At 35.1% G+C, this 25,380-nt stretch overlaps 2 protein-coding genes across 11 annotated transcripts; one reads left to right on the forward strand and one right to left on the reverse strand.

The window, feature by feature from the left end:
• Nucleotides 1–1,742: 1,742 nt before the first annotated feature.
• On the forward strand, nt 1,743–19,142 carry LOC114313377 (DNA mismatch repair protein MLH3-like). 7 transcript variants are annotated; one of them, XM_082867089.1, is made up of 23 exons: nt 5,281–5,554; nt 5,646–5,697; nt 5,792–7,287; nt 7,401–7,458; nt 8,519–8,576; nt 8,717–8,809; nt 8,892–9,057; nt 9,156–9,171; nt 9,314–9,534; nt 10,716–10,785; nt 10,885–10,968; nt 13,216–13,309; nt 13,398–13,495; nt 14,919–14,992; nt 15,124–15,321; nt 16,850–16,894; nt 16,969–17,022; nt 17,150–17,256; nt 17,588–17,636; nt 17,974–18,033; nt 18,153–18,225; nt 18,536–18,621; nt 18,748–19,142. In XM_082867089.1, the coding sequence occupies exons 3-23, from the start codon at nt 7,105–7,107 to the stop codon at nt 18,925–18,927; spliced, it is 2,067 nt and encodes a 688-aa protein (XP_082723215.1). In that variant the 5' UTR covers nt 5,281–5,554; nt 5,646–5,697; nt 5,792–7,104; the 3' UTR covers nt 18,928–19,142. The 7 variants fall into 7 exon arrangements, with proteins under 7 accessions (XP_082723219.1, XP_082723218.1, XP_082723217.1 ...); XM_082867090.1 differs by having other exon boundaries at nt 17,150–17,244; XM_082867092.1 differs by lacking the exon at nt 16,969–17,022 and having other exon boundaries at nt 5,278–5,554; nt 17,150–17,244.
• A 491-nt stretch (nt 19,143–19,633) lies between these two features.
• Nucleotides 19,634–24,336, reverse strand: LOC145789752 (uncharacterized). Of its 4 annotated transcripts, XR_014328043.1 has the most exons (6): nt 23,295–24,336; nt 22,786–22,870; nt 21,422–21,476; nt 21,304–21,338; nt 20,302–20,440; nt 19,634–19,978 (listed from the first exon to the last, which is right to left on the reverse strand). XR_014328043.1 is itself a non-coding variant. In XM_082867096.1 (5 exons), the coding sequence occupies exons 1-5, from the start codon at nt 23,388–23,390 to the stop codon at nt 19,886–19,888; spliced, it is 468 nt and encodes a 155-aa protein (XP_082723222.1). In that variant the 5' UTR covers nt 23,391–23,637; the 3' UTR covers nt 19,634–19,885. The 4 variants fall into 4 exon arrangements, 2 of the variants coding, with proteins under 2 accessions (XP_082723222.1, XP_082723221.1); XR_014328044.1 differs by lacking the exon at nt 23,295–24,336 and having other exon boundaries at nt 22,263–23,288; XM_082867096.1 differs by lacking the exon at nt 21,304–21,338 and having other exon boundaries at nt 23,295–23,637.
• Nucleotides 24,337–25,380: the final 1,044 nt, after the last annotated feature.

The raw sequence follows: 25,380 nt of genomic DNA on the forward strand, positions 1-25,380 counted from the left end.
TAGCAACAAAACGTTGGAGAAATCTATTTTTTTCGGCAACATAACACCTGAGGAATGTAAATTGTTTAGCACTGTGTGACCGAACAGGCACTTCGTTGTGGGCTCCACTCAGTATCTTCCCTGCATCTTTCTCTTTCCCTTTGTTGCGTCTTTCTCTGTTCTCTTATTTTCCCTTAAAAAACTATTAGTGTAAAGAGATGAAAGAGTTTTGAAGAATCTTACTTTAGGGTTAATTTTGGTAATATAATAAGGCCTCATTTGGAATAGGTTATTTTAGTAACTTTTTTATTTTTTTAGCTAAAATATGAGGTATAAAATTAGTATGTTCGGAATGAATTTTTGTACAGAGAAAAAAGAATCATTAACTTTTTTATATATATTGTTGATTTTTTAATTTTTTAATTTTTTGAGTGACTTTTCAATTTTTAAATTAAAATATTAAGTTGTCAAACGAAATCTAAAGTGTAATAAAAATCATATTTTGCTTTCGCCAATCACAAAACAGCAACAGAAGTGTATGTAACATACTTGCTGAATAATACTTCGTTGCTCGAAAACGGTGGCTCGAAATTGGCTTGAATATACAAAACGACGTCGTTTTGTATTTTTATTTTTTTTTCTTTTCTTTTTCCTGGTTTCAAATACAAACAGACAGAGGGAAGAGAAGAGAAGAGAAGAGGCGAGAGAGAGAAAGAAGAGAAGAGGAAGAGAGAAGAGGCGATGGCGGTGATAGCGGAGGAGGAAGAGAAGGAAGATCGATGGTGATGCCGATGGGTATCGCCGATCGCCTCCTCTATTTTCTCTACTTTCTTTTTTCTTTTTCTTTTTTCCCCTTTCTAGTAGATCTGAATCTGGATCTTGATCTTATTGTTGATGATGATGATGTGTTGATGAAGATGTTGTTGATGATGATGATAATGTTGATGAAGATGTTGATCCTCTCTCTCTGTATTGATGTTTGTTGAAGATGATGATGAGTTGATTATTTCCCTTTCTTGTCTTCTTTTCTTATTCTTATTCTTCTTCTCTGCTGCTGCTTCTTTCTTCACCTTCATCTTCTTCATCTTTAGTAAAACGAGAAAGAAAAGTGAAAAAAATAAAAAATCACAACAATCAGTGCGTTTGATTTGAGTTTTTTGAATTAAGTTTTTCAAAAATTGAATTTTTTGGTTTTCGTATTTTTTTTGTTTTTAGTGAATATTTTTAAAATTTTAAACATTTTTTTTTACTTTTTTAGATGCACCTTACTTAGATGTATCAAAAAAGTAAAAAATTAATAAATATATAAAAATATAAAATATGTACTGAATTCTCGTATTTATTTTTATTTTTTTGGTATTTAGTGAATTTTTAAAAGATTTTTTTCAATTTTTTTTTTATTTTTTAGGTATATTTATGTTAGGTATATCTAAAAATTAAAAAAATTGCTCAAAATATTAAAAAAATTCAGTAAAAATAAAAAAATACGAAAAATAATAAAGTAAAATTTTTTAAAAAGCATTTTTAAAAAGTGATAACCAAGTAATATGAATGTCATTTTGAACTCGGAGCATTCGAGCAACCTGTTTTTCGAGCTGCCAACCGGAGTAGGTACTTGCTGACCAATCAGAATCTACGTGTGACTTCAACTTTTAACTCGGTGACGTAATCATCGGTCACCCACTCAAACAGTACCCCGCGTGTATCTTTAATGTTTCCCCGCAAGTTACACTACACTGTAAGCGCAACTTAGAACAGTCCGGCGCACACAATCCCACGAGCTCTAAACCGCCTTTTTTCTTCAGGTTTCGAAATCCATGCCCACCAAAATCGAACCTCTCATTCCTCTCTGTTTTGTCTTCGAAGATCGATCAAAACCCTAACCCTAGGCGAAAATGATCGTCGTCTTCAGGTTAGCAACTAGCTATTACGAATTTCAAAATTTTCGTTTTGGGTCTGTAATTGCAGGTAGTTTTTGTTTGTGGGGTTTGCCTGTAAATGTATGAATTATGGGTTTTGTAGTTCAGATATGAAATGATTGAAGAATTATTATGATTTGGGGTCAGTATGAGGGACATCAAGCATTTGCCTGAGGCTGTTCGCAGCTCGGTTCGTTCTGGCATTGTCTTGTTCAACTTGACCAAAAAAAAACCTGAAAACTGAAATGAATTTGGAAAAATAAGAAGTTCCAAAAAAAAAAAAAAAAAAAAAAAAACTGAATTTAGGGTATAAATGGCCATGTAACTGCTGTAGGGATATTTTGGGAAAACCCAAAAAATGAGACATCAATACCAACTCACGCCTTCCCTTTATGATAGTATAGATAGATGTAGGTAGATAGACATAGAAGATAGAAGATAGAAGATAGATAGATAGATAGATAGATATAGATAGCAGAAGAAGATAGATTATATCTGTGTGCATATGTAAATAATGATTTAGCTACAATTTTGTTTGATAACTCAAACGTCTTGATCTTTTTTTATCCCTTTTAGAGGAATAAGATTTCTGCGGCGGACGTTTATTTTATTAATGGCAAAATATTCAACACCTACCTGGACAATTGGTAGACTCTTTGATGACAAAGTATGCCTAGAATAAGCAGTTTATGTTAACTTGTGTAGTGATCAAGTTGGTTTTTACCCTGTGCTAGGATTGCCCATCCTTAGAGCTAATAGGTTGAATTCAGGAGAGTTATACTTATTAAGGAAAGATAGGAGTGGGGTACCTCTTTGGAACATGGATCAATGTGAAACCGAAATAATTTCCACTTCGTACTTTTTAGTACTTTTGATGCCATGTGTTGCTTTAATGTCTATTGAAGTATTCACTTTGAAACCCTTTCAATAGAATTTCTTTTTTCAAAGTGTCTGGTTTTATACTGTTATAAATAAGGACAACCGATGTAATCAAAGGATGTAGGCTATATAAAAGAATCATGTGACCTGTGAACCTAACCAACCCAATGTCTGGTTCCAACCATGGGGTTGTGTTGGGTTCATTTGATCATCGGAGAGGCTCGGCTTGGTTCTGGGTTCATTCCTTGAGTAACCTGAACAAAACCAAGATCCGCCCCTGTATGTATTTTGTTAAAAGACTTGTATGATGTACAAATTTACATGTGATATTTTCAAGTTATTAGTAAAAAATGTTATCATCACATATAAGAGAATTATTGTAAAAATAGAATTTACAAATTACAATGGACATCTATCAAGCCTTATAAAATATTTACTTATAGCTTGAATTGTGGGTTACCTCGAACGACACCAAGGTTTCTTGGTTTGGTTTAATTAAGTTCCATTTGTTTTTTGACATCCATTTGTTGTTTGGTTTAATTAAACAATTGTATAGATGAAAAAAGGGGTAATTACATTTCACTCTCATGTGGTTATGCCAAAAAACATAGCGCCCCTTGAAGTTTTAATTTGTGATATTAATTCCCCCTAGGTCAATATCAAAATGAAAAAAAATGACTATTTCCATCTAAATTAACAGTACCAAGGCGTGACGTGTCAAATATTGTTTTAATTTTAAATTGAATTATTCAAATTTTGAAATGACATTTATGCCTTCTTTCCCCCAATTATTCCTTTGTTTAACCTTAAACATGCCATTCTTTAAGCTTCAATTCTGCCATTCTGAAGGGTTCAAAGCTGCATATTGGCTAGGGGTGAGGAGGGAGAACATGGTTGGGGGGAATAGGGCAATGATTGGCTTGGGGTGGGGGGGAGGGGAAGGGGTTAACGACTAGCTTAAGGTGTAGGAGGGAGTAAGGGGGCAATAATTGGTTTATGGTAGGATGAGGAAAGAAGGTGGTGGATAGAGATGAAGCATGCAGTGGATTAGGTTGGCTTAGGGAGGAGGGTGGTAGGGGACATGGCTAGCTGATTGGCCCTAGTGCAGAAGGATGATGATGGTGGGGGAGAGGATAGTTGACTATGTTGTCATGCGAGGAAGGAGGACAATGGTGGAGGAATGGTAACTGACTAAGTTGGGGTGGGAGGAGGGAGGACAGTGGTGGGTGAGGGGGAAGGCAACTGGTTGGGGTTGTAAAGAGGGAGAACAGGTGGAGAAGTTGGGAAAGGAGGCAATTGATTGGTTGGGAATAGGAAGGAGGTAGATCAAAGGTTGGGGAAAAGGGAAAGGGGCAACCAACTTATTTTGGTGGGGAGCAGGGAGATTGGGGGTGGGTGGAAAGGGAAGAGGTCAAGCGATGTGGTGGTGGTGGTGATGGGTGTAAACTACAAACTGAGTTGGCTAGGGTATAGAGCTGCTGTCAATGTTGTTAGTGGCAATGTCAAAGGTTCACTAGTAGATGACGATGGGACACCTTTGATGCTAGAATGATAGATGATGAAGTCGTTGTAAGAAGAATCAAAGGATAAGGTAAGGTGGAGGAGGGAGAATGGGGGTTAGGAGAATGGGGAAGGGGGAATGAGGTAGCCTATGTGGTGGTGATTTTGGGTGGTGGTGATGAGTGGTGATAGTGGTTTTGGGTGGAGGCGATTGGTAGTGGTGGATGGTAATTGTGATTTTGGTGGTCGTGGAGGGTGTTAGTGATGCCAACGGATGGTGATGGTGGTGAGATGAGGCAAAGAAAGATAAAGAGAGGATATAAGCAAAAGAGAAGAAATAAGAGGGTTATTTTTATCATTTTAACTATTCTATCAACCATTCATTTTTTCAATATGGTATTGAACCTAGGAGGGTTGTGTCACAAATTAAACTTGGAGGGGGCACCCTGTTTTTTGACCATTATCCAAACATAAAATAAATTGATTTTGGTATATGTTATACAATAGTTCTTATATAAGGACGTGATTACATTGTCTAATTGTAAGCGATATAAGTACAAATCCCATCAACCATAAAAGTATTTAAAAATCATAATATATTATCCTTTGATATTCAAAAATGGACCTAAAAACCCTAAATAGCATAGAATAAGAAGAAAAAATAAGTTGAAACCTTTTATTTTAAAACCTAAAACATTTTAAAATTGTTTATACTTATTGTTAAAAGAAAGTTAAAAAAAAAAAAAAAAGTTGTGGAATCGTTGTGTCCAATTGGCTTGTCTCATACCATATTAAACCATGTTTATTTTACCAAATTAGCAATAGATAATTCATGGGTGCAAGTTACTTTAGCCTTAATCATCTAGATGTATTTTGATATTTTTCATATTGGATCCTATTAAACCCTGTGATCACTAAAATAACAACAAATCATGATTAGATATTGATTATTTTTGTACTAAACACTTTGAGAAGTTGTATTATGACATATTTACAAAAAAAAAAAAAAAAAGAAAAAGAAAAAGAAAAAAAAAAGAGGAAAATGAGGTTGCCATTTGTTGGGCCTGATAGTTTCAAGAGTCACATGAATTGAATTGTGAATGGTCATATTTTGATAACAAAGGTTTTCGGTTTGGTTTTGGGTCCTAAAAATGATAATTGAATAGGTTGGTTCAGTTTTGGATTTGGCACTAACTCGGACCAAATCAACCCATGCACGGCCCTAACAAGAATTGTGTATCCCTTTAGTTGAAATTAGACCGTTGCTAAACCACTACGTAAGTTTTACCATTATATAGTTGTTCTATGCATGATTTTTACATTTGGTTTTTTTTTTTTTCTTCACTGAGGACTGATTTGTTCTTTCAGGTATCTGTTGCAGTTGGTGTTGGGACCCACTACATTAAAGTAGTGGACAATGGTTAGTTGTATTTTCCCCCTTCTCAATAGTTAACTCACATTGCACCCTGAGCTCTCTAGTTTATTTTTTGCATTTTATGTCTGTTTACTTGCAGGATGTGGTATTACTTGGGATGGGTTGGTATTGTTGGGAGAAAGATACGGTAACTGAATATCTTTCTTCTTCTGAAAAACTTTTATTTTGGCTGCTGAGATTCTTGACACGATGCAAACAAGTAGATCCATACAAGCTTGTTGGATGCATGCCCAACTATACATGTCAGACCTTTGTTCCATACCCTTACCCATGTGTTGAGTGTCCGGCATTGGTATTTTGCACATTTAGAATAGTCCATGTAACATAGGAAATAATAGTGAGGGATAAGAATTTATACTTTGTTGATCATAGGACGTGTCATAAATCTTAGAGGGAACCAATCTCGCAATTTCAGATGTAAAAATTCTCAATATGAATTGGGATTTTTAGCAAAAACCTGTTTTAAGTCATCATGGAACACCTAATAGTGCTCATTCCAATAGGGACACTTACCTTAAATTTTGAGTTTCACATACTCTTTTGTTGTCCTTGTTTATTTATTTTTTCTAGATGGAATGCGTGTGAAAATCAACTAATAAGCCAACGAGTGTGTTTTTTTTTTGGTTGTGTGTGTGTGTGTGTGTGTGTGTGTGTTTGCTTGTTGGATAAGGACATGGAGGGGATACGGCAATTTTTTGTTTATTTATTTATTATATATATGAATATAAATTTAGAATGTATAGATACGAGAAGCATCGATATATATTTGGGTGTATTTTTATTTTTTATATTTTTATTTTCCATTATTTTACTTTGACCCCAAATCATCTTTCTAAAATTATAAAAAAATAAATAAATCTACAAAGGTGTCGTGAGACATGTCCAAACACAGGACACGTGTGTTCATGAAGAATCCCCACATGCCCTATAAAAAAAAAAAAAAAAAAAAAAAAAATTGACATGCCACGTGGTGCGTCTGACACAAGGACACACATCCCCGTTGTGGCACATATGAACACAGCACCAATCTTGGAGTATCTGTGCTTCTTAGCTGCCTATATATGGCTGTCTCGTATATGAATGCCAGTTGGAATAAAATTCTCTCGTCTTTTAAGAAAACTGGTCCATCCCATGTGTTGGTGAAAAGAAAGAGTATATCTATTGCACGACACATAGCATTTCTTCTGTTGAATATGCTATTATAGAACATTGAATAAGCACAGGGAAATCTTATACATTGGAAAGTGTGGCATTATTTTACTTTTGAAAGTATTGATGACTGATAGCCTACTTCTTAGTTTTTGGAATGTAGGTGCTTAGTTGGACTGTTTAACCATTGCTATCATGTGGGGATAACTACAAATACAATTTATTTATTGACCATGTTATCTAATGATTTGTGTGTTTACTATGAGACCAGCAACGTCAAAAGTTGATCAGCTAGCTAATACTAATGCTATTAGTGGAAGCTTTGGCTATCGAGGAGAAGCATTGAGCTCCATTTCTGATGTTTCATTGTTAGAAGTCATTACAAAAGCTCATGGGAGGCCAAATGGATATCGTGAAGTCATGAAGGCATGGATTGTTCTTCAATGTTTCGAATTTAATTTTTCATTTGTCAATTTTGAGCGTCTTTACTGCCATTTTTCCAAGTATCCTGGTGGTTGACTTCCCATCATTCTTTTCAGGGATGCAAATGTTTGTATCTTGGAATTGATGATGGTAGGCAAGATGTAGGCACAACAGGTAAAAATTGTTGTGTAGTCACTATTGGCAAGCAAGTCACTATTATTTCTCCCATTTGGAAGATCTGTTTGTGCTTTTTTTGCCTGTTGTTTTCTTCTCTTTCTTGACACTGTTAAATGTTTGATAACAAGTTTAAATAAAACAAAAATTGGATTTGTAAGTAACAAGAACCTGCACAAGTATATTATGGTGGAGAGCATTATTCTATTTGGTAGAAGGTAAGCAAATAGATTGGAGCTGGCCTTATGTGTGCACAAGTAAAGATTGCTTCTTTAGCATTACAAGAACAACACTGGAACTTCACCTGAAAACAAAATGATAAGCCGCTTTTAATCACCGTTCCTTTTCTTTGTTTTGAATTGTTTGGAACAGGGAGTTTCTGGCTTAATTAGCTCAGTGTTGAAAATGAACAAATTCAGGATTGGATCAGCCTTCCAGAAATTCCACTTAGAAGCCTCCTCTTAATAACATCTAATTAGCGTCTTTCTAGTGTCGCATGACTGCTTTTCATCACATTATTGTTTCCAAATTTTATATGAATAACTATTTTTGTTTTAATCTGCCATAACATTGTTCTCTTCACATTACATTGAGAAATTGTCCTTTATAAAAGGTTACTTTGGTAGATTGTCTAGTGAAAAGGAGAGATGGAATTTATAATCACACTTTGTGTCAATGCCTTACAAGTTTGTTTAAACTGATCATCAAAGCATCAATGTTTGCAGCGTGAATCCATTTTTGTAGCTTATTTTGAGGAAGTCAAACAACACAAAAATCAAATCAATGGGCAAGAGTTACCAAAGTACTGTTGGATTTGTCCATTAAAATTGTAAAGTTGGGTCACTTTGTGCTTCTTGTATGAACTACTCTGAGTATTTGTCCCAGTTTTCTTATATCTTTCTTTCAAATGATATTGGCTTTTAGGAATGCTAGAGTGTATGTGAATTGTAGGCTTGTAACTGCTTTATATGGTGAATAAATTTGCCTTTCCTTTTTCCTGTTGATTATGATGCAGATAAGCTTTGATTTGTTTTCTAAGAATAGTCTTGGGTCCTTGCAGTCATTGTTCGGGATTTATTTTACAACCAACCAGTTCGGAGGAAGCATATCCAATCTAGGTTCCTCTTACTTTGCACATATTTTGCTTTGGGTTTAAATTTATTAATGATAGCCAACTACCTTAGCTGATATGATCATTTTACTCGTGATGATGTGCACTAACTTGATTTGGTTGTGATTTGCATAATGAAATTGGAAGCCCGAAGAAGGTCTTGCACTCAGTCAAAAAATGTGTTCTTAGAATTGCCATTGTTCATCCAAAAGTATTCTTCGAAGTTGTTGATATTGAGAGGTGTTCCTGCTCTACATTTGTCAATATAGCACTTGGAGGGTCACATATGTGTTTGCTTACATTTTGTTTTACCTGCATGCAGTGAGGATGAGTTGTTCTGCACGACTCCTTCCTCATCTCCTTTGTCACTGTTGACGAGTGGTTTTGGAATTGAGATTTTCAGCTCTCTACATGAATTAAATGTCTCTGATGGTGTATTAAAGCTTTCTGGATATATGTCTAGTCCTCGTGATACTTCATTTGTGAAGGTATACTTCATTTGATGATATAACTATTTAACTGTTTTGATATGCTTTACTGATTCCCCACTGTCAATAGTGCTAATTGAGGGTCCTTTTTCTTGCAGGCCTGTCAATTTGTCTGTATCCGTGAAGTTGATTATCTTGTTAGTGTGCAAAGGTTATATTGCACTAGATAGATTAGCAATTAAGATACTGATAAAACAAAAAGATCGGCAATTGAGATAATTGAGAATTTTGATTTTCTTGACCTTCACTTATGTAGACATCAACTCTCTTTATATCTGCAAGGGCCCAATTCATAAACTGCTGAATGAGTTGGTCACTAGGTTCAACTCTTCGGATCTGCAGGAGGCTAACATGAAGTTACAAAATGGGAAGCGAAGTAGGTCTCAAACATATGAAACATACATTTTGAATTTAAGTTGCCCAAGATCTTGGTATGATATAACTTTTGAACTATCAAAGACTTCTGTTGAATTCAAGGTAACATTTCTTCTTGTTTGATCATGAACTGTGATATATATAATTAGCTAATTGATTGAGAATTTTCCTGACTTATGAAGTTTGTTTGCCCTTTGTCAATTAGATTGTTTTGAGTGGAAAAGTGATTTTTGTCATTTCTCAAAAAGTTGAAATATTGGAGACTTCAGTAAAATGTGCCTAGAAACGGAAAAGGGGTTGGGGGGGGTGGTGAATTATGTTTATTAGCCCTATTTTAGCCTTTTAATCAAAATTTACCACAGTAAATAGCAATCACACGATAACACAGATTTTACGTGGAAAGCCCAAAAGGGAAAAACCATGGCCACAACACCCAACAAAAATCCACCAAACGATGATAGAATACAGGACACAGTCGAGAAAACTTACAACCGTATACCTAGGTTTATCTACAACTCTGATGACTTGTAGTTACTCCACGAGCATAGCTTGACTCAGTCAGCCTTTTTGATCTTCTGGACACTACGAAGCAACAGCCTCGATCTCTATTCTTGAACGGATCCAATTACCCAATCAACCCTGTGTGCAGAACACAACAATGCACAGATATGTAAGGTTTTTGGAAAATTATCTCGAGAAAATTCTCTCACAATGATCAAAATATTTGCTCAGAATTTTTCTAGAGTTTACAGAATTTTGATTGTGAAAAAACAATGGTTGGGATATAGAAAACCAAGTTATAGAGGTGTTTATATTGAAACTCAGCTTCCAAAGCCAATTTATGAAGGATTTGTGAAAACTAGGGTGGCAATCGATCACAACTAATAAGGGATCGATCACTTTCAAAGTGAGGGATCGATTTCACATCGATCACTGTTGATCGCATGCTTCTGTTGAAACAGGGATTGTATGGGGATTGATGCTTCTGTTGAAAAAATTTCATTTGTGCATTACACTTGATATGGCAGTATATATACATATATTTTCCTTCCTTCTGTCAATTTTGGATGATTGGTGTTGTTTCTTCCTCCATGTGTGTGATTCATTTGCCTAAATGCTGTAGATGGCTTGTCTACCTCATTCTTCTCACTTACAGTGTGCTAGTATTTCCTTCAGGGCTTTAGTCTTACTAATTTAATTTGTTTGGTTATCACTCTGTTGTGAAGTAATTTAGGAATCCAATTGTTCCCTTGATCCTCTCTCTCTCTCTCTCTCTCTCTCAGGATTGGTCTCCCATTATTAATTTTATTGAAAAGGCCATCACACACTTGTGGACTGAAAAATTTTCTCACGGTAAACTGCTAAATTTGTGAATAATCTTTTTGCTGTCTGTTAACATTATTTTTGTTAATTCATTTCTTAAACTTGTCTTGACTTTTGATATGTTTCAAGGAAATTCCTCCAGCCGTGGTACTGTTATGTCAGAAGAAGACAATACCTGGAGGGAAGGTGATGATGTTTCATCACCAGAAAAAGGTAGGATCTATATTTTATTATTAAATGTCTTGCTTCTGATAATTCTGTATATAGAGTTTGAATACCCTGATCTAGTTGTTTCAATAGTTACATTCCTCAAAACTATTTGGAGAAGAGAGAACACATTTCCAGAGTAACAAAATTTCATGAATGATGTTTATATAGCTTGCTTGTGAACTGGCAAAAAATCTGTTTGGGTAAATTATACTGTTGGTCCCTCTAGGTCCAGTGAAGTTTTCACTTCGGTCCCTGTAGTTTCAATTTCATCAATTTAAACATCATACTTTCAATTACGTTTCAATGTGGTTCCTCTGTCCATTGTGGTTAGCATTTTGGACGGAAAAAGACAACATGTGGAAATTTTAGCAATTCCTGCACAAAAAGAAAAATGAATAGGTTACACCTGTGGTCCCTATAGTTCTTTTGAATTCTACTGTTGTCCCTCTAGTTTCGCACATGTTTTCCATCCAAAATGTTAATGACAGCTGACCACATTGGTACGGAATTGAAAGTATGAGGTTTAAATTGATGAAATTGAAGCTATAGGGACTAAACTGAAATTTGGCTCAAACAAGGAGCAAAGGTGTAATTTACCCAATCGATTTCCTTCATGTGTATCCTAAGATTTCTTTTGTTGCCAAACATTGGCAGATTTGCCAGAAAAATATGAAATTGCAAAAAGGAGGTGCAGGATGTACAATCACCGTGCTTCTTTTGGCCTTCTCTCCCCCCAGCTGGAGATGCCAACTGAAGAAAGTGACCATATGTTTCACTGGAAAGACAATAGATTTTCTTGTCAAGATGCTTCAGAACACCAGATCAGGTTGGGATCTTTGTATCAAACTGACTACTCATTCCAGTTGTGTGATGGATTGCTTGCCCCATCCAGAGTAACTGTAAACCAAAAGAGTGCTAGCTATCTGCAGGCAACTGACCATAATGTTTTCTCTTCTGAAGACCATTTCTTGGGGAATAAGTTCTTTGGGGAAAAAAGATCCAGTGAGCACACAGACTATATTTTGGGTTCTAGATTGGAGGATGCACATTTCAATGTGGATGCCAGCATAAGTAATGGATTTAATGGGAGTGCATTATCTCCTGATTGTTTTGAAATAGGTGATGATGTGGACAAGATCAGCGAGGATCTAAAGCCCTTTCTGCATAATTGCTCCTGTAGGAGAAGCCTTCCAGTTGATTGGGCATCACCTGCAAGCTCTGAAGGATTTGACTTTCGGATTAATGGTTTTGGAGCCAAAAGAAAGAGTCTTGAACCTAATGATTGGGTTTGTGTTGGAGAAATTGATGACAATAACCAGAGGTTTGATTTCCTTCCAGTGACTCTATGGCAGGATGAGGCAGCAAGTGCTTGGTCTTTCCCCGGACCCATGTCTAAGTGTGACGTGCTTACAGGTTTGGATTTTTTGTCAAGGGATTCAATAGAGTCTTCTGCAATAGGTGGAGAGTGTTTAGCTGGAGAGAATGACCTTCCACCAGACTCAATTGCACGTGTCGGAGAATTTTTCTCAAGTCGTCAGTCTCTTAAATCTGAATGGTCTTCTGTAATGTCAGATCCATTATTTAGGACCAAATCTCAGAATGTGGATAATTTCTTTGATGAGAATGCACTTGAGAGGCGTATCAAATATGACAATAGATATGACTATTTAGCGGAAAGGGTTGTTAAGGACCGTGGTTTTTATTTTGATGATTCTTTGCGAAAAAGCTCAAGCCAAGAAGACTTCTCAACAAGTTTTGCAAACATGTGCTCAGGTTTTGAAAGTTGTGTTCGTTCCAAGGAAGATAATTGTAGATTTATCCAACAACATAATCTAGATGATGTTCTCTTTTCAAAATGTCCCGATATATTTATTGATGAAACAGAGTGGTTATGTTTAGACTCGCATGGTAAATATAATGCCAACTGTTCTGCAGTAACGTCACACCATATTTCTTCAGCAATTTATGATGTTGTGGATGAAGGCCTATAGGATCCGATTATATATCAACAAGAAGGATATGTTTGTAAGAGAAGGCCAAAAAGAAGCCATTCAACTCCACCTTTTTACAGAGGCAAGAAAAAATTCTTCACCTTAAATACCCATTTGGCCATGGAAGCAAAAAAACTCAAAGCCCAGGCCATCAATAATGCCCCTACTTCACAAGGTGTTGCTTTAATACAAACTGTTTGTAGGACTTGGTGGTGGTGCAAATAAGCTAGACCAGTTAAGATTTATGTGTATTGTGCAGAAACGAGTGGGTTGAAGCATCCTCAACAATCATCTAGTGAATGTCAACTATATTCTGAGCCAAATTCTGTGGAAGATCCATTGATCTACACCAGGTATAATTACTTTTAGTATTTCCATGTCAAGCTTAAAATGCTAGATCAAATCTGATAGTTGCTAACTTCACTGAGGTTTTGCTTTCAGACCAGATAAGAAGAAAGCACATGACATGAAGGACATTAAAAAATGTGATACGCAAAAATCAGAGGATCTTAACATTTACAGTAAGGATTTGGTTGAAGGTAATGCTGTTGTTATGTGTTGGCAAAAGTTACGTTTCCCATTGATCTATGGGAGAAGCTACCATGTTTTTTAGGCAGGTGTCCATCTATTATGATTATGTTAGTATTATGTAGCATCGTAAGACATAACTGACGTTCAAAAATTTAAAATGCAAAAAGTCAGAGCGCCTCCACATTTACGGCGTGGATTCAGTTGAAAATAATTCTGTTATGTGTAGGCAAAAGTTATGCTTCCCATTGATCTATGGGTGAGTACCAGATTTTTTTAGGTAGATTTCCATCTGTTAAGATTATGTAGCGTTATGTAGGATTGTAGATTGAACAGTTAATATTATTTTGCCTATTCTCCCACAATATGGAAGCATTTATGAATAATGTATTATAGAATGAAGGATTAGTTACCTTTTTAGTCCCCAAAGAATGTGATGTGTCATTGTGATCCCAAATTTTAAATTGTGTCAATTAAGGCCTAGTTTGGGAACAAGCTATTTTAGTAACTTTTTTGCTTTTTACGAAAAGATGTGCAGAAAAGTAGAGGGAGTGATATGACAACTTATAGTGACTTTTTGACCAAAATAGTTACTCCCCAAGTGAGGCCTAAGCCCTCAATGTATAAAAAGTGTTTCATTTTGGTCCCCCAACTTAACTTTGTCTGTAGACTTCATTAAATTTAGGGGTAAATGCAGAAACTCAATTAAAAAAAATACACTTTTAGCTCCCAAAGTAGTGATCCGTGTCATTTTGGACCCCCATGTTTAAATTGTGTTAATTTACTACCCAATTTATAAAAAGTGTTTCAATTTGGTCCCCTAACATAATTTTGTCTCTCTCCATCTGAACTAGGGGTAAAGCGTTAAAATCATAATTGCATATCTGCTAAAAACAAAAAAAAGAACCAACATCTTTAGAAGGAAATATTCTTGCCATCCAACATGTATATATATGTTGCTTCCGACATTTGCGAGCCCTACAGATATGTGTATAGAGAAATTAGGGTTTAGGTTTTTATCCAAAAGAGTAATTTGTTTGAGGGACAAAACTGTAATAAAAAAATTAGAAGATGGTGTGGGCACTGAGAAAATGAGGGGTGTGCAAATAGAATTAACTGGACTAAAAATGTGTTTTTATTAATTGAGTTTCCACATTTACCCTTGACTTTAACAACACTTCCAGATAGAGTTAGGTTGGGGGACTAAAGTGAAACACTTTTTTATACATTAGGGACAAATTTTAGACATTTGTGACCAAATGACAAATTGCATACTTCAGGGACTAAAAAAGTAAAAAACCCTAGAATAAATTTAACTTTGTTTTTTTTTTCTTCACCATTATTTGATTATCACTTTTGTTGCTTATCACTTTATACCTTCATCATACCCATATAAATGATATACTTCTGATTTTATGCTCTCTTAACCTTCAGACTGCACATTGAAGGAATCTCATGATCCATTAGATTCTGGGCTAAAATGGCAGAAGAGCTGTCTACGGACTGCAGTTGAGTACCTTAGTGTTTTTTCTTTTCTTTTTGAAATCACATTCTATCATGATTACCAGTTTGTTAAAAGAACTTGGGGTTGTCAAGTTATGAAATTAGTGGTTACAAAGTGATTTTGTTTTCTATACAGAGGGGAGACAAATTACATAATCTTCACAATGAGAGTAATATACTTGATGTCTCTTCTGGGATCTTGCATTTGGCTGGTGATTCATTAGTTCCTGAATCTATCAATAAGAATTGTCTGGAGGATGCCAAAGTTCTCCAACAGGTGGATAAGAAGTTCATTCCAATTGTGGGTGGTGGAGTGCTTGCTATTATTGACCAGGTTTAAGCACTGCTCTTCTTTCTTTCTTTTTTTCTTCTTGAGATCCATCTATCTCATGTTTTTAAATTTTTGAAAGACCATAGCCAAATGATATATTTAGGTAGTGTTCTATTCACTGGAATAGAATGGAATGGAATTATCATTCCATCAAAATATCCATTCCCATGTTTGATTGACTAAAAAATATATTGCAAATGGAATCATCATTCATCATTGTAATGGACTAATCATTCCATAGGGGAGCCTAAGGAATGATTATTCCATTCCATTCCATCTTATTCTAGTGAGCCAAATAGAACATTAGTTCACAAGTTAAAACATTATGCTATGGACGTTGTAATTGTGGACTATTTAGTACCTCTGTTACATGGCCTCGTTGGTTTAGGGCAGAGTACCCGTGTCGACACGATACGACATGGGTGCGGGTGTGAGATATGTGTCAGATTCGGCATGGGTTTCTTGGACATGGCTGACATGAGAGGAGAAAGAAGGGTTGTTGAGAGAAACTTACAGTGGAGCAGTGGTAGCAACAGGGTGAAGATCTATGTCGATTTATGTCTCTGTGTTGTCTTGTCTCTATCTTCATCTATGTCGATCTCCTCTTCTCTCTCTTTGTCTTCTCTTCTTCATCATCTCCTCCTCGTCTTCTTCTTCTTCTTCTTCTTCTTCTCTCTCTCTCTCGTCGATTTGTGTTCTCTATCTCTCCCCCCTCCCGTTTTTAACATATAATAAATAATATAATTTGTTATATAATAATAAATCTAATTAAATCATATATAATAAAAAAAAAATCTATAAAAATCTATAAAATAAATCATCCAAATTTTATTTTTTATTTATTTTAACATATTTTGTTATTCTTTATTTGTTATAATTTTTTTTATTTATAATATATATATCAATTAAAAATAAATAAAAAAAAATTATATAAATAAATTAAAAATATTATCAATAAAAATAATACATAAGATAAAAATAATAAATATATTTAAAAATAACTATTTAACTCATCTTTATATAATAAATATATTTAAAAAATAAATATTTACCGTATTCCCGTACTCGTATCCAAATTTGGATCCATATTTATGTATTTTCAATTTTTAATTTTGAAGTATCCGACCCCTAGATGTACCTGCACCTGCGCCCGCACCCAATATCTACACTCGAGTTCGTGTAACATAGTTTAGTACTGCTTCTCATGATTCTCAGTCGAGGCCTATTTTATCTCGGCAGAATTTTCAATGACACCAATTGTTGAGATGTACATAGCACAGGAAATCTTAGAAGTGGATTGAGGACATGGAATGGTTAACAGTTTCTCATATGAGAATCTTGTAACTGGGAAATCGTGTCAGCATTAGCCAGTAGATGCCTGGTAGTATATATACATCTACATGCAAACATGTGTGGGCTTGATTCGTGTACATACCAACACACATAATCATATTTATTGGCTTTAGGGTTTTGGAGTCTACTTCCAGCATTTGGCTGCATTTCTTACTTTGCAAGTGATTGTCTTTTACAGCACGCTGCAGATGAAAGGATCCGCTTGGAAGAACTACGTCAGAAGGTAAAATGCTTTTGTAGTTCAAACTTTTGAAAATGACAAATCCAGTGTGGCTAATAGACTAGTGAAATTCGTAGGTGCTATCTGGAGAAATGAAGACAGTCACTTACCTAGATACTGAGCAAAAATTGGTATTTCCATTTCACAGTATATGTCGGGGTTCTATTACAGCCCTAGATGCTGTGCCAAGTTAAGCATTTACCTGAAAATTTTTAGATCTTCACTATTGATTTTTATTGTTTTCGAAACTGTAAACAGGTCCTGCCTGAAATAGGGTATCAGTTGTTGCACAACTATGCTGATCAGATTCAAAATTGGGGTTGGCTCTGCAACATTCGTTCTCTGGGTTCAAGGTCATTTAAAAAGTAATTTTTCTGTGTTCTGTGTCTAGAAAATCTTTAATTAGTACTGTTGATCTATGTGTCAATCATGGTGTGAATGACCTTTAAAGATATTAACCCCATACCAATGTTGGTGAACAAGTCTGTCAGATTTTTGTTTGTGTTGATGACTTTGGAGAACCTTTTGGATCTCCTGCTTCATATCTTTCGTTAAGGATTTGCTGGGATGATTTTTTTTTTCCCCGCTAAATGGATGGTGTTAGAGAATGCATGATATATTGCATTTGTCTTGTTATACAATTCATCTTTTAAATTCTGAGATTTTTTTGGTGTACACCCTTTTGTGTTTTTACAGGAATCTGAATCTTCTACGCAGGCAGCCAACTGTTGTCACACTCAATGCGGTGAAGAACATTCCTGCCCCTCTGTCTCTTTCTCTCTCTCAGCCATTGAACTTCTTTTACAAGCTTAAATTTTTTTTTTTTTTTTCTTGATTGTATTACTAGTTAGTCTGTCACCTACGTACATATACATGCATATATAGAGGAAAATATTATTGCCAGAGAAGTTATTGCTATTACTTCCATAGACATACACATTGACCAACCAGGTGCTTTAAATGTTTAAGTGTCCTCAATGTTGTATATTTACTCAAGATGTATAACATTATTGACATAGTTCAGAGAATCGCAATCTCTATTTTGTCTCATTATTGAATATCACAATTACTTTAATGTGCAGGTGCCGTGTATTGTAGGAGTCAATTTGACTGATGTAGATCTCTTGGAATTTCTTCAACAGGTAATACAGAGAAGTTTTTACAATTCCATTTCCATGATTTTTCTATCATTCATTATCTAAAATTTTCCCAAACTATATTTGTTGATTTTCTCACTCCAGTTTGTATTTGTGATCAACAGCTTGCTGATACAGATGGATCATCAACTATACCGCCATCCGTTCATCGGGTCCTTAACTCCAAAGCGTGTAGAGGTATAATAACCTCAATCTTTAGGAAAAATGCTAGTCTGTGTAAAAGTTGCATTAGTTACCAATCATCCACAAATTAAGTTATTTAATGCTTTATGCGAGGTGATGCTTGTCCACAAAATATTCTCATATGGACTAGTGTCATTTGCCATTTGCCGTGATTTTTCTTTCTTGCTTCTTGATACATCTCAAATTTCCAGCATGTTAGCAACTTTTTAGCTGCACCGGAGTTGTATTTCCTGCTCTTAAAAGGGTGAAAGCTTCTTTCTTGGGGATTATGTTCTTAATTTTGCTTATTGGTTTTACTATTTAGGTGCAATAATGCTTGGGGACACATTGCTACCTTCAGAGTGTTCCCTAATTGTTGAAGAGCTGAAGCAAACATCATTGTGTTTCCAAGTGAGTTGACAGTACCCTAGTCTATTTGTCAATCAATACAAAAAATTGAGAGTTTGTTTTTGCTTAGCTGAGAGAGAGAGATTGCTTAGCTGCATTGTTGATAATTCTGGAGAGTTTGTTTTGCAGTGTGCTCACGGGCGACCAACAACTGTCCCTCTTGTCAACTTGGAGGCATTGCATAAGCAGATAGCTAAGCTTGGATTGTGGAATGGTGGTTCTAATGAATTGTGGCATGGGTTACATCAGCATGAACCCAGTTTAGAACGTGCAGCACAGCGTTTGAGCTCTGCCAGAGGTCTGTCTTGATGAGTAACCAGTTGGTTTTCCAGATTCAGTGGTGGCTGTGGTTCTCCACCAACGCGCCTTTTTTCCTTGCCACTGTGAACCCATTCTTTCAATTTGTTATGTATAGTTCTCATTCTAACCGCTGAAGTACCAACAATATGTTGTACTAGTGTAACAGAGTCGCTTGTAGTTTGTAACGACAGTTATTTGCACACAATAAAATCACACCTTATTTTATAACTCTTTTTTAAAATCATTTAAGGCAAAACTACTTGGCAGATGTGTGATCAAAACAGCTAGATATAGTTGCTTCTTCTCTTGTCCCTTTCTTTTTTTTTTTTTTTTTTTTTTTCTGTCCAGCAAATATACTAAAATTATGAGTGCTAAAATCATACATGGACTATGTCAAAATTTGAAGTAAATACCTCCAGCTAACCCCATTACTGTGAATGAAGTTGGACAACAAAAAAAATAAAAATAAAAATTCCCAATGTATATCATTCAGAACACAATAGACGTTAAATCAACACAGCACGGCAGCTGGACAAAAGATATAATTGAATGAAAAAATTTGACAACCATCTTTCTCAAAGAAGCAGCAATTCAATCATCCAACAACCAGGTGGGCTTAATCTACCGCATGCTAATGATGTCCATGCAGGTATTCCCTATGATTTACATATTTTGAAGTGCAGTGACCAGTAAAAGGATTAAAGCAGACACTATATTGATTCTTCTAATGAATAGATTGGTAAAATCAATTTCTTAAAATTTCCCATCTTCCGTTTACAGAATATGAAATGTATATCAATTCAATCATGTACAAAACACTCAGTTGAGGGAACAAAATTTAGCGTAGTCGCCAATCTCATAATGATGTTATATTGTATCATGTACCATTGACCAGGAACTGTCCGAGAAGGTAGATTGTGGTGCATCATAGCTCTTTATTCGAAACAGTTCAACACCATTGATTATTTTATCTACTTGGAACTTGAGTGACCGGGTTGTCAGTGGCAGCACATAACGCCTTCCAGATTGGGATTAACATTTTCACTGGTGGGTGAAGTTCCTGGACAAGAATTCAAGCCCTATTTGAGTCAGTACAAAAGAGGGAGAGTGGGGGCTGAATGGAAATAACAAGGGGCAACATCTTTGCAAAAAATAGTTCCTTATTTATTAAACAATAAATCACCCTATTCAACTGCTTTAGCAATCAGCTGTTCTTCACAGAATGGGACATAGGATGGGTCCCACATGTGGGGTGTGAAAATCCTCTATGCACTATAATATGCACTTCAAGGCTCACTTGTTCTTTGTGACTTTTTAAGTTATAATCATCATTAGGTTTTTCCGAAAAGCATAGAAAGTACAAATGAGAAAACATCATTTTACCTTGAAAACTAACACAAGTTCTTCTTCCTCACGTACAATCAGAGACAAGTTCCAATAACAAGTGACTGGGGTCACACATTCATTCAGGACAGGTTTCAAAATCTTTTCAATGGGAATGAAGCGGTGGATTATTCTCCCACTATGTGAGGAAAAAAAGAGTAGTATTAGTGAAGCCGATGATTAGAAATGACAAAAGGAGAAAAAATACATATAACAGGCAAAACAAAATATTATTCTTCGTGATTGTTTGAACTGGTGAATAGAAGGGAGATCCTAAGCATAAACTACTCTAGTGGTGCTATTGAGCAGCTAAAGGCAAGGTTGGCCATATTCTTTTTTAGGCTAGAAAAATTGGAGAATGTTTTGGGTTATGGAGAAAAAGGAAAGAAGAGATACTCCAACAAGTGCTCTTTTGTAACTGTTGCTTCAGTTTGATAGATATGATTTTTAAGTTTAATATCACAAATATACTTATGAATGGATGAGTTCCATAGCTTTTGTTTTGTTTAAAAACAAGCATCCTAAGATATAGGCACTAGGGCTGCAAACGAGACGAGCCGAGCCGAGCCGAGCTTTGCTGAGCTCGAGCTCAGCTCATTTGCTTATTGAGCTCGTTTATTGAGCTCTAGCTCGGCTTGATAAGTAACTGGACTCAAGCTCGGCTCGATAAATAACTGAACTCGAGCTCAGCTCGATAAGATATTTTTTAATATTATTTATATTATTTAAATAAAAAATACTATTTATATTATTGAATATATAAATAATGTAATTATTTATATATTATTGAATATATAAATATTTATTATATAATTTAAATAAAGATAAACGAGCCGAACTTATTCGAGCTTGGCTCGTTTATTAAACGAGCTGAGCCAAGCCTATTCATGAACAGTTTGGTTCATTTGCAGTCCCAATAGGCACCGATCAATATCCATATATATTTTTTTGGACATTGCTATTCAAAGAACCAGCAGAGACATTCTAATAAACAGAGTGTACCATTGAACCAACTTTTCCTTTTTCCAGTTTGACACCTAACATATATTTGCAAATGGGAGTTAGATCCACTCTCTCAATAAATGAAAAATTCTCATACATAAAAAAAATAAGGAAGTACCTGCTGTAGCGAGTTTCAAGCTGGACTCCAAAAGCTGGCATGATTATAATGGACTCTGAAACATTAAGACATAAAACAAAGTGAACAGGTAATGAAAATACCTCCCCAAAATGAAACAAATAAACAACTAGCCTATCTTGCGGGGAAGTTAAAAAAAGGAAAAAATATAAGGGAAGCTAAGTAACAGCCGCAATCTTGCATCATAAAAAACCAGCTATCAACTGCACATAACATAATGAAGATTTAACTTAGGACAGCAAGCATTCTTATCCTCATACTACTTGTTTGGGAATTACTCTAATTTGTTTGTAGACTATCTTTTTTTTAGGGGGGAGAGAGAGAGAGAGTGGATAAATATCAGAGAATGTTATCCAACTTGTTCTCATAACCACTTTTTAATAGTCCACATATCAAAAACATAGATACAATTCAGAAAAAATGGCCGGTGTAATAGTCTAAATTTGTGGAAAAAAATATGTAATTACCAAATGGCTTGTGTTTTCAAGAATTAGAGAACCTTATGCTGTGCAGACCAAGAGAGAGAGAGAGAGAGAGAGAGAGAGAGAGAACATTATGCTGCAAGACAATATACATGTTCACAAATGCCCTTTCCCTTGTAGGCTTGTATGATATATGTATGCTTGTTTATGTTTGTTTTCTTTGTGTTGCTTAGAAGGACAATAGAGTTATCATTAGTCAAATTTAAAAATACCAGACAAATATTATAAATAATACACATGCTGCTCAGCAATGTGTTTCAATATGTCCTCAACAATTAAATACTGAAGAATATAATTTCACAAAAGTTGTGAAATAGACAGGATAATACAAATGAACTTACACACAGTTTTGAAGCCAATAAAGATAGACTAATGTGAGCGCCTAAATTGGTGATGGACAAGCCTGATTACATATGATCTGTCAATAAGTTTTAGACATGTCAATTCTTGGTAGGGAAACCATAACAAAGAACTCTGCAGTTGTAACTTTTTCAACAAAGTGCAATATGTTAATTAAAGGGATTGGTCCAGCACTTCATGTTACATGTAAAAAAATTGTTAATGTTTTTTAAACAACTCAGCTGACTCTCATAACTTGATCATATGGTCCGAATAGTGCAATAACTTTGGCGAACTAAACCATTTTCACAAGAAAATGATGATAGACAAGGAGAATGCAGGATAAATAAACTTATGATAATGACAAAGAAATGCCCTCTGCTTTTGCAATGCCTCCAAACAAGGATAACAGTTAGTGTCATCATCCAAATTAACTTGAAGCTATTACTAATAATATAAACCAAACAAATTAAATCCTGCAAACAGAAGTTCAGAGCAAAGAAACCCTTTTTGCTAGCTTCTCACCTTTCTCAACAGGCTTCCAAATAAATTGTTTGACAAGGAATGCACTTAAAAATAAGCTCCAAAGAAGTACATGAATTGATCCATCCTGTTGTTTGTTGGATCATCAGGTCAGAGTTTATCACGCATAACTTGGGTCCCATAACAAAAACATTTTGTGATATTCTTCAAATAGTACACACACATACACACTCCACAAGTAAAATCTTATAAATCATCATTCTGGCATTGAGATAAATTGAATATCTTTAGCAGAGTTTCCAAGATTTACATGTATGTTGATGATTCCCAGAAATTTAAACACCCTTTTTACTGTTATAATTTCCCAAGATTGTTGCATTGCATCAAATAGGTACACCCATGAACACAAAACAGTTGCTCAAACAAAGTAGCAACAAAAAAGCTTTCTTTCACTAAACCCACAAGCAGAAAGTGAAAACTTTGCACTATTAGATATGAAGAATAAAAAATCAGCAGAGAATATATATTATCAATATACTATGTATGTATACCGGTAGGAGAAAGAGAGAGAAGGCAGTTGTTGTGAGAAGAAGAGCAGAGAGGTATACAATGAATGCCTTTGCACTGCTTTTTCGAACAACAAACATGGTGTGAATCGAGGGTTTCTAGTGATCCCTTATGATTGTCATGTATATATGTATATTTTGCATTCGCAACACAGGACTCAGCTGCCATTTTAAAAATTGAAGCTCACAACTTTAGGATGCATTCGGATCAGACCATTGCTGCATATCTATACCTGCTTTCAAGGGTTCATCCCAATTGTTGAGAAATTGGATTTAGGGTTTATATTTTTAGGAAAATTATATTCTTTTGATATAACTTCTGATTGACTATCTCTTCTATTCCTAATTTTTCCTATTTTTTTTTTTTAAATCTCAAATGGTTGTTAATTTATAATTATTTTAAATTACAATTGTTACACTATTGATGATAATGATAATGTAATCACAATTGATAAATTTTTAGACATCCATTTATGGGAAAATTAGTTTAAAGTCCCTCTCCCATTTTTAGTAATGAAAAATATCCACAATATTATTTTTTGATGTCTAAGATCCCTAAACCCACACCCATATATCATACCAGAGAAATTTGACTCTCTTCTGAAAGAACAAAGCTCTTCTTCAATACCCAACTCTTAAAATCATCAACCCTAAACTCAGATAAAAAAAAACCTTCATCTCTCTCCTCTCAAAACTATTACTAGATAAAAACTTCTTCGATACCCCCCCAATCATCAACCTCATCAGCAGGAGACGACCCTAATTCTTGGTTCGAATCTCCATTCCTACGCGGCTCCACCGTGATTTCGAAGACTCATTGCCATATGATCTGAACCCACCGCCAAGCCTAGATTGGTCGAGCACCTCGACGGTTCGCTCGCGTGGACTGGTAGGAAACAACATCAAATATACGTTGCCGCCATTGTTTCTCTCTCTCTCTCTGAAATCTCAAACTCTCTCTCTAGAATCTTTTTCTCCCTCTCTAATAGCTCTTGTTGTTTGAGTTGCGTATGTATGTCGGCCATTGGTAGTGCGAAATGTATGAATTTGAGCAATTTATTTTCAGTAGCTTTTCAAATCAATAGAAGACGTATTTTCTCTGTGTTTTAGTCTCTAGTCCAGAATTTTATCTAGTTAGCACTTTACTTTGGTTGTGTACTATTAGTATATATATATATATTACACTTCTCATTCTTTCTTTTCTGTTCAATTGATAAAGATTTAATTGGTAAAGGATTTAGAATTTTTTCTGGTTTCAATCTTTTCTGGTATAAGATTTTGAATTTTCTCTGATAAAGGATTCTACAAAAGCAAATAATTTTGTTCAGGGAACTTTTAATTTTCTCTGGAGAGAAGGGAAATTTTTCTGGAGGGGAAGGAAGACCAGAGAAATTCTCTAGAGAGTGGGTTAGAGAAATTTAAAAGTTTAGAGAAATTTTGTTTCTTGGTTGTACTCAGTTCTCTGGTACAAGATTTTGAATTTTCTCTAGTAAAGGATTTGAATTTTCTCTAGTTTCACAGAGAAATGATTCTATAAAAGCAAATAATTTTGTTCATAGAAATTTCAATTTTCTCTGGAGAGAAGGGAAATTTCTCTGGAGAGGAGGGAAGGTCAGAGAAATTCTCTGGAGAGTGTGTCAGTGAAATTTGAAAGTTCAAAGAAATTTTGTTTCTTTTAGTTGTACTCAGTGTAATAATTTTGTGCATGATCTGTCTGGTGTGCACATTTCTCTTTGCATCAGTGTTGATGGTGGTGTTGTTGTTTTGCCCTCCCTTTTTTTTTTTTTGAGTTAAAATCCATAGCTGTTAGTTCTTTGCATAATCTAAAAATTTTTCTAGAGAGAAACAGAGAATTTCTCTGAGTTGAAGAGAATTTCTCTGGTTCAGAATTTCTCTGGATATAATTTCTTTGGGAATTCTAGAGAAATTCTCTGAATTAAATTTCTCTAGATCAAATTGAGGGACCTTAGACATTATGAAAATATTAGATGTCATTTATGCTATAAAATCTTAATACCAGGGACCCTAAAAAAAAACCCCCTTTATTTATTTTATTTTTTTACCAAATTAA

The sequence above is a fragment of the Camellia sinensis genome, chromosome 4 (assembly GCF_055761805.1).
Source record: "Camellia sinensis isolate YWXY chromosome 4, ASM5576180v1, whole genome shotgun sequence".
NCBI lineage: Eukaryota > Viridiplantae > Streptophyta > Magnoliopsida > Ericales > Theaceae > Camellia > Camellia sinensis.

Excerpts from the sequence above, each read along its gene's own strand:
- LOC114313377 (XM_082867088.1), top strand. The coding sequence starts at position 7,105 with ATGATTTGTGTGTTTACTATGAGACCAGCAACGTCAAAAGTTGATCAG. Across the intron at positions 8,577-8,716 it reads AGGAAGCATATCCAATCTAG|CCCGAAGAAGGTCTTGCACT; the intron begins GTTCCTCTTACT and ends TGAAATTGGAAG. Across the intron at positions 9,535-10,715 it reads AGACTTCTGTTGAATTCAAG|GATTGGTCTCCCATTATTAA; the intron begins GTAACATTTCTT and ends TCTCTCTCTCAG.
- LOC145789752 (XM_082867095.1), bottom strand. The coding sequence starts at position 23,478 with ATGGCAGCTGAGTCCTGTGTTGCGAATGCAAAATATACATATATACAT. Across the intron at positions 21,477-23,294 it reads TCTCTCTCTTTCTCCTACCG|AGTCCATTATAATCATGCCA; the intron begins GTATACATACAT and ends TTAATGTTTCAG. Across the intron at positions 19,979-20,301 it reads AACTTGTGTTAGTTTTCAAG|GAACTTCACCCACCAGTGAA; the intron begins GTAAAATGATGT and ends ATTCTTGTCCAG.